The sequence below is a fragment of the Amblyomma maculatum genome, chromosome 4, assembly GCF_055883805.1.
Source record: "Amblyomma maculatum isolate TAMU_Amacu chromosome 4, ASM5588380v1, whole genome shotgun sequence".
NCBI lineage: Eukaryota > Metazoa > Arthropoda > Arachnida > Ixodida > Ixodidae > Amblyomma > Amblyomma maculatum.
The window spans coordinates 161,600,779-161,616,747 of NC_139347.1; the positions used below are offsets into that span (position 1 = coordinate 161,600,779).

General features: G+C 41.0%; 1 protein-coding gene across 1 annotated transcript in view; it reads right to left on the minus strand.

Annotated features, from left to right (window-relative positions):
• Window positions 1-15,969, minus strand: part of LOC146193376 (MAM and LDL-receptor class A domain-containing protein 1-like) — a 204,074-nt gene that overhangs the window by 1,452 nt on the left and 186,653 nt on the right. Inside the window, 6 exon segments of the mRNA XM_084600530.1 lie at window positions 414-502; window positions 2,388-2,446; window positions 2,640-2,747; window positions 4,886-5,017; window positions 10,933-11,112; window positions 14,961-15,044. Coding sequence (XP_084456656.1) covers window positions 414-502; window positions 2,388-2,446; window positions 2,640-2,747; window positions 4,886-5,017; window positions 10,933-11,112; window positions 14,961-15,044 — 652 coding nt within the window.

A 15,969-nucleotide genomic window follows, 5' to 3' on the forward strand; every position in this document is an offset into this window, starting at 1 on the left:
ACAACGATTTCCTGCCTTTTTACTGAAAATGATGGCTCAATGTGGACTGCCTGAATAAAAATTTCTAGTAGTGTTTCCTAGTATTGGACACATCCAAACTCTGTTCATAAATGACAAGCATGCCCTTGGGGACTTTTCTTGTAAAATGAAAATACGTCTCGGTGGTTATTTCGGCGATGCGCGCTAAAACAGCAATATTTATATTGCCAAGGGTTTGTCCAGTGTCAGGATATATCTGGTGCCGAATAAATGTCAAGCATGAATCCGCCAGTACTGCAGCTTTAATAGACCATTAGGCAGTTTAAATATCCCAATGAGGTGGCTTTCGGGAACAACTTCCTGCATTACAAATATGAATTTAGAAGCAATTGGTAGGAATGCAAAATAAAATTTTATTTCAAATGTTTACTTACTGAGACACCCGCCGCCGCTTGACGAAGACGAGAGTCAGCACGGCGGCAAGCACAATGACCACCAGGACGATAATGACGCCTGTCACGATGTTGCCAGTCGATGAAGGAGCTGTGAAATTAAAACGAAATATTATAGGGGTAAAAAATGTCCAAAGCTTCATACTGCTGACTGTAATATCGATTAACTGAACATTACAAGTACATTATGATTGTTATTACTGAGAGTAGTACACCACATTGTTTAATCTTTTATTTGTTCAAAGGCTCGAAAAAAATATTTTTGAAGGCAACAGCCCGAAAGAAATTATGGCAATCAGCTTATGAAAACACCTGAGAAAACTGATTCCTCTCACGGTGCAAAAAATTCCTCCTCGATATTTTGATCATGTAAATGGTCCATAAATGGTAATCTTTTAAATCAGACATCACTTTTTAGAGTATACTAATAAATAAATTGGCCATCTAATGAACTCAGTGCTGCTTCTAGCAGCACAAAATGTCATAATGCCCGATCTAAAATAAGCAGTGTAGTGAGCATTTGGGTAGTGGCTTTTGACAAAGTAAGAAATGCCAAGTTTTTTGCTTGAATGTGTAAAAGTAGCACACGATGGACACTTACGCTTCGCCATTAAGGATATGAAGCTACTATGTTAAGGACTCCCATCTGATGGCTATCCTTCCTGGTCATTCGCAAGCAATCACATTGGTGTTATTCGTCTATTAATTTCTCTAACATTATTTATTTTTTGTAATGGAAAACTAATATTTCTGTTTGATATTTCATATATACTAATCAGTATGTGTGAAATAATATAGATAACGTTAGCTGCATACACATGTGCTATATACAGTCGTAAGGCAGCACATTATATAAGAGAGCAACTGGCAGAGATATAAAGCCTTCTGTTAAAGAACCCGAACGAAAGTGCCAGCTTGGCGAAAAGCAATTGTTTCACATTCGGAATCGTAGGGCCCGCGTTGGTTGGATTTCAGTCTGGTCGCTTTAGGTCAAACGCGAAGACCAAGTTAGCAGCCCCTTCCAATTTGGTAATATCACTGGGAATAGTGAGGCCACATAACACGATGGCCATTAAGTCTGAGGTCATTTCACCACGCCGTTACCGCCTGCCTGTGGTTTACCGCTCACAAGACCCACGCCGACAACGCCTACACCATATCTTCTGGAGAAAGGGGACTCTAACGCTTTCGTGATAAAATAATCGAGGCTAACATCTCCTAGGAAAGTTTGGCCGTCATTGACCATGTTCAGTAGCCCCGAGTTATGGGTTTTGAGGTAATGAAGTGATGTGATGTGATGAATACCTGGTTGACAGTGCGCCCCTTTGACAATATTCGGCGATAAATGCCTCGTTTTACGCACCAATTTCAGTTGCGCGCAGCGAAGTGTGAATATTTATATTGTTCTCGAAGCACAGAGTTAAAAATTTGTGGACGTTTAAGCACCGATTTTAGCGGTATGACACGATAACGTTGATTGTTGCCACTCACATCCCGCATAGCGATTTTCTATTTGCTCACGTGCACTGCGCTGTTCTCTTACTCTCTACTTCATTAATTTGCACGTCTATTAGCTTGCACGCATTTAAATGCACGCAGTGGTTAGCTACCCAGTTAACTACCAAACCACACGACAAAGATATACAAGAAGTCTCGATTTAATTTAGGCCTACAAAAATGGCCTAAGGCAGTCTAAGGCAGCACATTGTCCGACAAGTTTTGATTCTTCTCGTCCTTCTCCTGTAAGGCGGAGTGGTAGTTTACAACGCCTGCCATTTTAGACATGTTATGCTGTTTCGTGATTTCGCCGAACCGGAAGACCAGTCAGAATACAGCCATATGCTACCTGCGAACTCCCATGCCGGTGATTGTTTGCTCACAAAGCTGAGAATTCCCAATTTTCTGCCGAATGAGACGTTTCAGGCTAGCTCTTTGAATGTTGCAGACAGCTTTCATGCCTGCCGCTGCTCCCGAAGTGGTTCGTGTAGACGCATCTTGCACCAGTCTCCGAAGAATACGCTATTGATAGCATCCATGTAAGATGTTTGCTTTCAGTGGACAAGCATTCTCGAAATAATTTGTATTTGTGCAGATGTAGTGAACGCCGACAGCTGATTAGCAGGCTGTGTGCCATTGTGTTCTAAGCTGAGAGAGCTTGTCTGAAGCACTCACCTGCTGCAACCTGCTGGTCTTTTCGTATCTCCATTAGTTCACATCGACGGCCATTGTAGCCATTTTTGCAGTCACAGGATGGGTAAGCTTTCCGCGGCGTCCAACCGCAAATGGCGCCGTTACGACAGAAGAAACTCGGGCATGCTGTGGTAATCAAGCCGGATAAAGTCATCTTAATAAAACGTTGTTAACGCTTTCGTTTCTCAACATTTCAGTTCGATTGTGTGAGCAAGGCAATGAACCAGAGATACTAAAGTATTCATGTGTCAATAGTGATCGCAATCTGTCACCGTCCCAACAATAAAAAGTTTTGGCTGCCCAGGCCGGCATGCTGAAAACTAAATGTACTGAATGTCAATATATATGCTGCGATATTGAAGTGAAATCTAAATTTATGGCACACAAATATGCCTATTGGTCACGTACTGATTTTGCATGTGTAGTCTTACTGTTTAGCATGAAAAGTAAATTAGAACTCAAGCCAACTTCTTCTGGACGCGCTTTCAGGGGCGCCTGGCGCGCTAACATTGGGACAGAATTACGAACGATCAACGGATCCTACTGTGGCGATCGCTTTTTCGGTGGGCTAATCAATACACGAATTCAGCGTTCTCCATGAGTTTATCTTTTCAGATTATTGAAGAGGAAGCAAAACCGCCGCGTTGACATCGTCACTAAACTGACGGATGAACAGACAGCGGAGTGTGGCAGCTAACACCTCGAATGCAAAAGCCTATATGCATTCTTCCATCCACAGAAGAGAACCGGAAGGCTGCTCATGTTCAAAAATTATCAGCGGTGGCAGAAGCAATATAGGGCTGCTGGGAACATGACAGTATACGTCTTGTTTGAGAGGCAGAAGAAATGCTTAACCTTAATCACGGCGCATGCTTTTCATTTTGCAGCACAACGGCACGTAGCCTAGTCGAAAGAAGCGGACAAATACAGCGCTAAACTGACAACATAAGTTTCTGCGGTGACAGAGCATATATAGCGATGGCGTCCTGAATAAACTTGTGTTGTTTGTTCAGGGATGTGTTTGCCCCTTCTATTGTCTACGCCATGTGCCGTTGCGCAGTACCACTTGAAGATGTCTGACCAACTAGATCCATTTCGTGCTGTACTACAGCATTCTTCATGCACCGGATAGGTAACCCAGCGCTGGTAACTGGAACAGATTTCGTTTATACCATCGTTTTAGTAAATCCCAAATGGCGTTACCGTTCAGCGTGCAAAAATAAGATATGATGCCCTCCTAGTGTACGACTCTACCCCAAGAACGTCCTAGTCACACATGTCCTACGAAACCTATATCAAGAAATGTTTTTGTTTAGCTCAAAAAGCATCTCCCTTATGACTGTCAGCAAGCACTAGTAAACTTGATTCTAAAATGAAGAGTAAACGCATGGCAGATATTCCGATCACTTATTTGTATTAAACTATCAAAACTTTCAAGAAGGACAGTGGTGCGTCCAATAAAGTCCCTTTTCTGGTCGCCTTTCTGAGTTCGCTATGTATATATTATTGGCATTTTCCTTAATTGCTTCAAATCTTATTCTTTCGTATTTTGAAAGGAAGATTATTGGATTTCTTTTCCATGGTCAATGACAAAACAACGAGAGGTTATAAATTTTGACTCTCCACAGATATTCACCCTGTACAAGAAACTATTTCATCAAACGTTTTAGACGTTTCTCCACACTCCAGATATTTTAATTTGGGGGACTATGTTTGGGCAGTTCTTAAAAGGCCTCCCGTACATACAAATTTCTTTGGCAAATTTCATCGACTACGAAAAACCGTCTTGAAATAGTTTGCGTATCTTAGTCGATTCGCTTAATTCCGGTTCCGATATAAAGAAAGGTAAAACTCTTATATTCATATCGCTCAGTATCAGAACGTCATTTTTTTTTAATGTTGATTCCTTCAAATTGTGCTCATTCTGCTGTCTAGAGCGCTGGTGAAAGAAATGTGGACATCAGCTCTTATGTGAAGTCGCATGTCACTACCAGCAATAAAGAACTTATTGAACAGTTCTGTCCATTTGCTTCTTTTTTCGGCCTGTGGCACTATTTTACCTTCAGCACATTTGCCCCTCATTCGCCAAGCAATGCCCCTTGAATCATGACTGTAAGAACCATAGGTATTTACAAGGCAACCTTCGCTTCCTTGCAGGCATTACTGAAATTCAGAAACGCTTCCCGTGCAGCATTCAACGTCCAACATATGCTCTCCTATCTGTGAATTTCATACTGAAAGCCACGAGGCAAGTGTTTGCATACCGCGACACATGGCCTCATCTGAGCCATCGGAGCAGTCTTCGCGTCCGTCGCAGAGCAAGGAACGAGGAAGGCAGGCGCTCGGTGAGCGACTGGCACAGAAGAATTCGTCTTCCTTGCAGACAGACTTCGAACCTGGAATATGAGCCAGAAACAGTTTATTTATTTTATTTATTTATTTATTTATTTATTTATTTATTTATTTATTTATTTATGTATTTATTTATTTATTTCAGTACCCTCAGGACCCGAGGGCATTACAGAGGGGAGTGGGGTACAATAAAAGAAAAAAAAGGAAAAGAACAGCAATCAGTATTAAAACAAGTTTGAACAGTAGTATGGTTGAAACACATGAGCAAGTTACAGCAAAATAAGAATACAAATTATTAGCTATTGACATAGACGTATGAGCGAATTGTATAAGCACACAAAATATACCACGTGAGCAAAACAAACAATTTTACTAGCAGGCAGGAAACGAAGTTGCTGAAATATACCATCATACACGTAATCAGCAGCACGATTCGGGGGGAAAAAGAGAAAAAAAGTTTATTAAAACAGCAGATGAACTAGAAACAATAAACAAATGGCAGTGTGGGAGAATTCAATGTTCTATGTTAACATCAGATTAGCTAAAGCAGATTTAAACGCAGAATGGTCACTCACTTCAACAACCGATGGGGGAAGGCGATTCCATTGTGCCGATATGCTGGTGATGAACGACTTGTAGAAGTGATTTGTTTGGCACGAAGGAATACCAACCTTATGACGGTGATCGTTCCGAGCAGACATGTAGCAAGGAGGCGTAATGAATTTTCTTTTAAGGATGGGGTTATTATAGTAGATCTTATGAAATAGACAGAGAAGGAATATATTTCTACGTTGAGACAGTAGTGGCAGTGATAAGCTTGATTTCATAGCAGTGACACTAGAATTACAATGATAGTTAGAGAGAATGAAACGGGCCGCACGGTTCTGAATAGATTCGAGTTCATAGATTAGTGTCTCTTGATAAGGGTCCCAGATGGATGAAGCATACTCCAGTTTACTACGAACCAACGATTTGTAAAAGAGCAATTTTACGGAACTGGAGGAAAGACTAAAGTTACGACGTATGTAGCCTAGCATGCGATTAGCGTTGTTGGTTATGTGATCTATATGAGCCTTCCAGTTAAGATTATGGGAAATAAATACACCTAAATATTTATAACAAGGCACAGACTCAAGGCTACTATTATTAAGAAGGTATGAGGGTAATAAAGTGTTACGACGAGAGACACGCATATACTTGCATTTGTTAATTTTAGTTTCATGTTCCACCTGTTAGTCCATTCAAGGGCATGATTAATATCGGATTGAAGGAGAGCAACGTCAGAAGCACTTTTAATTTCACGGTATATAACACAGTCATCCGCGAAAAGATTTATTGTTGAGCATAAGTTATCACGTAAGTCATTGATATATATAAGAAAAAGAAGAGGCCCTAGCACAGAGCCTTGTGGCACGCCTGATCCAACTGTAGAAGTGAAGGATGATGTGTTATTAGCAGTGACAAACTGTGAACGATCTGTAAGAAAAGAATGCAGCCACCTGAGAACGTTAGGGTCAAGGTTAAGTTTACTTAGTTTCAGAAAGCGCAGTTGATGAGAGACCTTGTCAAAAGCCTTTGAAAAATTAAGAAATATGCAGTCGACAATGGAACCCCTGTCAAGGAATGAATTTAGATCATGCGTGAAGGTTAAAAGCTGCGTTTCACAAGAAAACAACTTTCGAAACCCATGTTGACTGTCAGTAAAAGAATTATTAGAATCAAGGAATGATGCAAGGTGAGAGTAAATAACATGCTCCATGATTTTACACGGAATGCTTGTTAGTGAGATTGGTCGATAATTATGTGGGGAACGTTTATCTCCGGACTTATGCAACGGAATCACCTTCCCGACCTTCCAGTCCCCCGGTATGCAGGCTGTTTGAAGCGATTGCTGAAATAGGTTAGATAGTATTATTGCGCTGTACACTTTGGTTTTAATCAAGAACTTGGAATTAATATTATCAACATCACATCATGAAGAAATGTTTTGTTTTTCAATTATTTTTTCCGCACCAACAGAATCAAAGACAATAGAATCCATTGGCAAAAAGTCAGCACTGGTATATACAGAGGTTTCAGAACGCACATATTTAGAAAACGATGAAACGAATACACTGTTAAGGACATTTGCACACTCATTTGGGTGGATTAGCTCGTCACTAGAGTCTTTAAGGCTGATGGATGAAGTGTCATTTTTGTTAACTAAGCTCCAAAATTGTCTAGGGTTATTGATTAAGGGGGAAGGTAATGTGTCATTGAAAAATACATCCTTGGTGTGCTTGAGTGCAGCTTTATATTCAAGGGCCGCGGTCTCATAAGCAGTCCAACGTTCTTGGGTACCGGTTAGTTTTGCAGAGCGGAAAATGCGTTTTTTCTGATTGCAAAGCCGTTTTAACGATTGAGTGAACCATGGTGATTGTCGATTAGAGGTGATGACTAAACGTGGAACATATTTTTCAGTGAGCGCAGCAACTTTTTCTTTAAACAAGCTCCAGTTTGTATTCGCGCAATGATCGTGAAAGCTTGGTAAGTAATCATCTAGAAAAACAGAGAGTTCATGGTTAATGGCATCAAAATTAGCATTTTTATAGTCGCGGATACATTTTTTGTGGTTAATCTGATGAGGTACGGTGCAAGATAAAGAAAAATGAAGCAGCAAGGGATCACTTAGCCCTGGTAGGAACGATAAAGGCTGAAAAAGATCGGGCGAAGTAGTAAGAATTAAATCAAGGATGTTAGAAGTAGTCGACATGATCCGAGTTGGCTGCATCACAAGCTGGGACAAGTTGAAGTTACTGCACAGACTCAAAAATCTATTGCCTTCACTGGAAAAAGGATTACAATAAGAATTTACATCACACCACACAATGTTAGGTAAATTGAAGTCGCCTAGTAAAATGAAGGGACTGTTTGGATACCGCACAGTAATCATATGGATGACATCATGAAGGTCGTCGGCAAAGGTTGGTGAACTGGAAGGCATACGATAGCAAGTACCCAATATCAATTTCTTGGAGCACGTGCGAATTTCAACCAAGACTAGTTCTAAATCGGTTGTACAATGGATAGGAAAAGACAAAATAGCATCACAGACGGCGATAAGCAGGGCTCCACCACACCGAGCACCCCTGTCACATCGATAAATGTTGTAGCGCTTTTGACAGTCAAAGAGTTCACTGCTATCAACCTTCGCAGACAGCCAGGTTTCAGTAAGGCATACTATGTCGGCATCACAAGCATTGATAACAGAGCAAAGATCGTCGCGTTTTGGAAGTATGCTCCGTATATTTGTGAATAAAAATGAAAGTTCGTTACTGACGGGTAACTTTATTCCACTGCCCCTCGTGTAGTGCTAATCAGTGATGGGCTGAGCGGATGAGGTGGAAGGAATAGATAGTGCATGCATGTCATCAGAAGATTCGACCAGTGGCGTAGAGATTGTCGTTCGTTGAGATTGTCAGAAAATAAACCTAATATTCAGGTTGGCCTTGAAGAGCAAATGAAAATCAGCAGTGTTCTCTGTGCAGCCTATGGAGCTACTTTACTTTCAAGGCGCGAGAGGGGTTTCGACTGTTCTGCCATCAAATTTTCTTCCTTTATATTTATGATTAGCGCCTGGCTGGTCCCTATGTTGCGGCCCGACCGCCTTTCTGGCGTGCCGCCTATGTTCGTGGGAAATAAAGCAACTGGTTCTTTAACTATGGGACAATTTTAACGTCATCGACTCCATCGACCGTAGCACTAAATAACGGTATGAAGACCTGGCTTACGGATAGAAAGAATACGCGCTTAAAAGAAGTTTAAACCAAAATGGAATAGCCGGTGCAACTCTAGGATGTTCGCTTGAAGACTACGAGGGGGTTTTTAATAGTCTAATAAACTTAACTACATTATATTGTGCCATATCAACCGTTTCCAAGAGCACCCCGTCTCATTGTGTTTTGATGTCGCGCTTGAGGTTATCAATATACAATACATTTTTTTTTGAAACCCTTGCGTATTAAAATCTTCCGGCTGGTTCGACACTTTTATTCGGAAGTTCACGTTTCTCGCTTCAAATTATTGGGCGACCACCCATCGTTTTAGGAATGATACCGTTGCAGGAGAAATCGGCGATGAACTTTCATGCAAATGCTGTGACTGATTACGTTGAAACAGACACCGCGTGGCAGAGATGTGCTATTACTAGATACAGCCGGAAATTTCAAAAGCTTTCATTTCTGCGACCTTTTCACTTAGTATTGAAAGCGCGTTCATGTTGCTGCCAGAAATTAACCGATTATGTCAACAAGACGACTCATATCCTTTATTCAGTATTTTGCACCAAAATACTAGGGCAGGTACAAAAAGCTACTGTACTAGTAGCTTGACGAGGTTCTTGCCCCTGTCTTGGCATGGGTGGAAGACAAAAGCAAACAGGCACTTATGCATAAAGCAGAATTCACAATGCTTTCAGGTCACACACACTCAAAAACAACGTCGCGTAATTATGCACTTTCTCGGAAAATCAGATTAACAACAGCAAAAAAAAAAAAAAGAAAATACAGGACATTGAAATGCATACTTTGCACGAAATGAGTGTTTGGTATTCACTGTAAAAAAAAAAAAAGAAAATACAGGACAGTGAGATGCACACTTCGCACGAAATGATTGTTTGGTATTCACTGTAAAAAAAAGTAAAAAACAAAAACTAGAAAAGGTAAAAAAAAAGTAAACAAATGGCAGGTTTACGTGCTTTCTAATATCAGGTGTTCTTTTCATCTTTTCTTTGAGATGTTATGTATATCGGTACTGCTTTCCTTTAATAGGTTAAGGTATTTCGGCATGTGGTATTGTAGTCTGTGTAGGCCATGACTTTTAAGTGAAAAGGGAATTACCCACAATTCCCTTCTTCTAATCAGGTAAAATGTTTCTAGTGTTCTTCTAAGATTGCATATGTTTATAAATGTGTTATTGTTATGTGTGGTAGCTTCTTTGTATTTAATAATAAGGTTGAATTTGTGGACGTGCTGGAGAGGAAGCACATTAAAAGAGGAAATTAGTTCATTAGTATGGGCGTTATAGGGGACATTTGCTACGAGTCGAAAAGCATTTTTCTGCAGTAGGCACAATTCATTTATATTACCTTGAGTTGTGTCAGCTCAGATAAGGCTACAATAACTGATGTGAGAAAGAAATAGTGAATTGTAAAGGATAAGTTTAATTTTTAAAAGGAAGCATCTGTCTGAACTGACAAAGCAAACCAGTGACTTAATTTTGCTAGCTTTCCGGCCACAGAGTCCACATGTGTATTCCAACTTAAGTGCTGGTTAAAGATTACCCCTAAGCTTTTAGCGTCACTTACAGTTCGGTTGCTGCTTCAGACCCTAAAATAAAGAGGAAGCAATGGTGGACAATTTAGTTCGTTTAATGTAGAAAATAAGGAGATTGCTGAGAAACCTTATGTGTTAGAAATGTGCTAGTAATTGTACCTTTATATAGTATGCACCTCCAGAACAAATAAGGGCATACAGTGACACAGAAAAAAATGGGGAACGGCAGTAGAGGTTCTCACTCACTTAAATTACCGTTCAAAAATCCTCTGGAGCTCAATATTGTTCACTTAATTACCTCTAAATATTTGACGATTTCCTTGTGAAAATACTACACTGCGCTTTCAGCAATCACCTCGAAGTTTGGACACAAACCCACCGCTAAATGCAACTCCTTTTTTTTTTGCGCGAACCACTGCATACGTTATTGAATAACTTTAACGAGGCTTTCCTGCCACAAGAGCAATAAATAACGTCAAGTTCTATGCTGCAGCTTGTGAGAAGGACCACAATTTACAAGGGAATGTCAGGCCTACTGCCAATTAAATGAGCCTTTTTCTACACCGCTGTGTTGAAATAAATTTTAAATGTTGAGGCATTCGATGATAATATAATATGTACAAGGCCAGTCAAAACTGTTCTCGTACCGCAGTTTTCGTCCAGTCCATTGGGACAATCAGGAACGCCATCGCAGAGCAGCACTGCCGGAATGCAGGTGCTGCCGTCACGGCAGTTGAAGTAGCCTCGATTGCACTGAAGTGGAGGCCTTGTTGGTGGTGCGTCTTTGGTCGTCTCTGAAGGAACGCCAGCCGTTGGCCATGTTTCTTCTGGAATAGCATATTAAGTTTACAAGGTACACATGTAAGTAAATCTACAAGATGTTGCCCTTATTTGAGTAATTGAAAGCATGATGACTTCTGAGGTCCTTTTAAGCAGATTGGGCTAATAGTTTCATCTGCACCAAACATATTTGAATGGAGCAGTACTTTATAAAGGCGCTTTAAATTATTAGAAGCCTAAATGAGTTGTTGAAAGGAATAGAGGTGACGGGCAGTTTGCAACTCATTCCGTGACGAATAAAACGACAGACGCACATTATCCTTATCGCTTGCATGCAGAAGTTATATCAAAAAGTAGCGCTGTCATCACTTGCAAGATACAAAAATGCTAGGTGCCACAGTTTTCGAAGCTATTTGCTCAGTCCACTGCTGGAAGAGCTAGCCAAGCAATGTAGACAGTTGTCACGGAGAAAATAAGTAAAAAAGCGACAGCAAAAGAAGGTTGGAGAATGCTTTTCTGTGTGGTCATGAGTTTGATACATGCTCTGTCGGAAGCGTCTGTGCACATGTCAAAACCGTAAATGCATTAAAAAGCAATGCAGTCATCAATAAATGACAAGCAAATCAAACATGTCGACGTCTACGTCGTCCGTTCTGTCCATGTGTTCTAGCCCTATTTTTTACATCATTGTAGTTTTCACCTGAGAGAATGAAAAATGAAGTGAACTGAAAAACTTGGCTAAGAAATCCAGGCAACAAATTCTCAAGACAATTCTGCAGGAGCATTTCTAAGAGATGTCTTCAAGAGATGTGTCCACACTCGTATATTTATATTTTAGCATTACGGTTTCGTTCCGGATTCTGTTACCCACTCTCACCTCCCGCTCTGACTGAGTGGATCTTCCGCAGATTTGTTACTTACACGTAGCCTCATTCAAGCTGTACAGCTAGGGACGGCCTATTGAAGATGAATAACTTTGGTAATATTTATACATCAATCACTGCTGATAAAATTTAATTGCGATATTTGCTGACTAACCTACATTACAATTCTTCCGCTATCCCCGGGCTTCTGTGCACAAAAGTTAAACATAGGACAAGTCAAGCCAACGTATAAAGGTGGGATCCCTGAGAACTTCACAATATTTATGCTATGAACACTGATAATATATTTTAAGGTGTCATTCATAAATGATTTGCGTCCTTTTTCGATACACACATCCTTATTCCAGAAAGCTAATACGGTTTCAGAAATGTGATATCTATAGGTTTGGTTTGCTCTGTGGGATTTAACTTCACAAAACGACTCAGGCTATGAGAGACGCCGTAGCGGAGGACTCTGGAATTTACGACCACCTGGGGTTCTTTCACGTGCTCAGAAATCGAACAGCACATCGGCGCCTTGCTTTTCGCATCCAACGAAAAGCGGCCACCTCCGTCGGGGTTCATTGCCGTATCCTAGGGCACAGAACATAACCGCCCTAACCACTACACCACCGCGGCGGATTTTACATCTAAAGAGCAGGCTTTATTACACATTAAGGATAAAATGATTTCTAGCATAGATAACAAAATTTACAATGGGACATTTTCCGGTAATCAAAAACATATTCGATTTTATCCGATAAGGCATCTCATTAAAAAACTGTGGATGTATGGTTCTCGTGATATTGTCCTATACCTTTTTCCTTCTTATCTTTAGGATTGCTGTCAAGCATTATGCATTTATGGCTCACGTTCCTCACAGCTTAAGTTTACTCAAAATAACATTGAAATTCGGGCTCGCCTGTTCATACTTCAGAGCAATAGCGCAAAAAGACAAAGGACAAAGAACGAGCAGACACACACAGCGCTACTTCTTCTACTCGTGTCTGCTCGTTTTTGGTCCCTTGTCTTTTTGTGCTATTGCTCCGAACTAACTCCGAATGTTCTCCAGGGATCTATTGATACTATTTCTGTTCCTCAAGTATTTAAATAATATCAATAAAGTACGATGATTAGCAGGGGTTATTATGTATGCAGCTGATGGTATTTTTCCCCATCCCATGCTGTAACAGGCCTTCAAACAAAATGAACAGCTGCCTAGTGAACCTAGGTGGCTCAAGGAACATATTCTAAAATATAATTGAACAATACATCTGTATGGTATTTTCCCTATTAAGAAACCATTATGCAATAAGGTAATACTGAAGTTTCATGAGCAATGCCTTTCCAAGTTAAAAACGAAACTCGCTTGGCTTGTTCTTTCAAGAATTCTCATAGACGCCGCATGTGAACAATTTAGCAAACAAATTGGCACGGCCGTAGTGCGCTTAAACAAGCAGTCTATATAATTCCCCTAATGCTAAAGCAACTGTTGTATACACCCCAGTTCTAGTCAAGACTATTCTGTAAATTGAAGGTTTAGGGAACGAGCAACAAAATCTAATTACAATAATACTACAGCAAAAAATGTTGCGTTACTTTGAACAAGCTTGTGAATTTTACCAGCTTTACAAACTTCTCTTTGTTCTCAAAACTATAAAATGTTGAGGGCCGAGTAGCGTTACACTACAAACGACTGCATTTCATAAAAATCCAAAATCTGCGCATTTGCGACAAGAACATTCCGTTTATACCTTGTTACATTGTAAAAACCGCACGCCGAAAACAAAGACGAATTACGCTATAAAATTACATCCGGGTCACAATTGTAGAATATGTTGTATCCACAACAGCCGCAAGCAAATTGGGTTTCTCGAGCTGCTTCACCTCACTGAGCGCGGCTCTAACGCGCCACAAGAATGAAAAAAAAAAAAAAAAAACAGCCGCGTACCAAATAGAATATATATTATTACTAAAAAAGAAGGTATAATAAATTTCAAGCCCAGTATAAAAAGGTTGAAAAACAGACATTAAAGATGTCTTCTTAATATCCAGCAGTTTTACTCTGGTCGACAAGTACTCTCCTCACGTGTCCGTCGAAAGCGTCATCGTGTCATATTCTGGCTGTTAAATTATTTTTGTCTTCCATCGTGTCTTTTTATACATATTCATTTTCTTGAAAATGTCTGGCAGTGCATTCTAAAATCGTTCGGAACGAAACGTCATCATAACATCCTTCCACTTCATTTTATATAATGCTATCGTTCTGTACAGTGTGTTTTGGGGGTTTATTAACATCACTTATATAAATTTTTCTTTATGTGCATTAGTTTTTGTTATGTTTAAATATTATTGCATTCAGCCGACAACGGGGTGGTGGTGCCTTCACCTGGTACCAAAACCTGTAGCCTCAGCCTCTGCCGCGGATAGTCTATCTGTTGCGCTCAGTTAAAATATTTCCAAATATTACACGCTTTATGAAAACGCAAAACCACAGTGATGAGGAAGGCTCTGTGTCCCAAGGTTCCGCTTTATTCGAACGCATTGAGGTTGCTGCAAGTGTTTGGTCCTTTCTTTCGCTGACGAAGCGAAACTGCCCCTCGATCAATTAGATGTATCTGGCGTGACTAGCATATGCTTCAGCGTGACATTATGCCTTGCACCTTGCACTTGCTTCACTCTGCATTGAAAAATGGTACACACCAATCATATGCTGCTATACACGATTTTACAAAGGGGTGAAGGGTGCTTCCATATTGGGGAGCTGGGCTGCTATCTTAGCTCAGGGAAGTGTTGACGACTTCCCCCCTTAACAGCCCAGTCAAACCGGTTTCTCCGAGGGTCGTAAAATGGGCTATATATTTGTAAATTTAGTGAGACGTGTATAGTTTCATGTGCTTGAGATATTCTGAAGTTTTTTGTTACTTTTTGGCTTTCATGCTAATGAGCTTCTTTTCTGCACTGTGAAAAAGTGGGAAGCAAAGTTTTTCACAACAGTAGAATATGTGTGGTCAGCATGAAAATGCTCTTGCCTGTTGTAGTAGACATCGATGATTTCTGCGTCGTAGACCTCTCTGTACTCGATGCAGTTGTTGAGGCTATGGATGATGTGGTTTCTGCAAGAAAATGTTCATGTAACACTGACAGCAATGTAAGCATCGCTTGACAAAGCACCATTGCGCTTCAGTGAGGTGTGACTGCTGTATATCTGCCTCATTTTGATGTAAATTTTCACAGAATGGCAAAAAACACGCACCATGGCACTGTGGGAAAGACATCGAGAAATGTTGATGTTTAGACTAATAAGGAATTCTTGATAAGTATTCCACACACACACACACACACACACACACACACACACACACACACACACACACACACACACACACACACACACACACACACACACACACACACACACACACACACACACACACACACACACACACACACACACACACACACACACACACACACACACACACACACACACACACACACACACACACACACACACACACACACACACACACACACACACACACACACACACACACACACACACACACACACACACACACACACACACACACACACACACACACACACACACACACACACACACACACACACACACACACACACACACACACACACACACACACACACACACACACACACACACACACACACACACACACACACACACACACACACACACACACACACACACACACACACACACACACACACACACACACACACACACACACACACACACACCCCGCCGGGGTGGCGCAGTGGTTACGGCGCTCGACTACTGTTCCCAAGGACGCGGGATCGAATCCCGGCCTCGGCGGCAGTTTTTCGATGGAGGCGAAAAGCAAGGCGCCCGTGTGCTGTGCGATGTCAGTGCACGTTAAAGAACCCCAGGTGGTCGAAATTTCCGGAGTCCTCCACTACGGCGTCTCTCATAGCCTGAGTTGCTTTGGGACGTTAAACCCCACAAACCAAACCAACCAACACACACACACACATCTA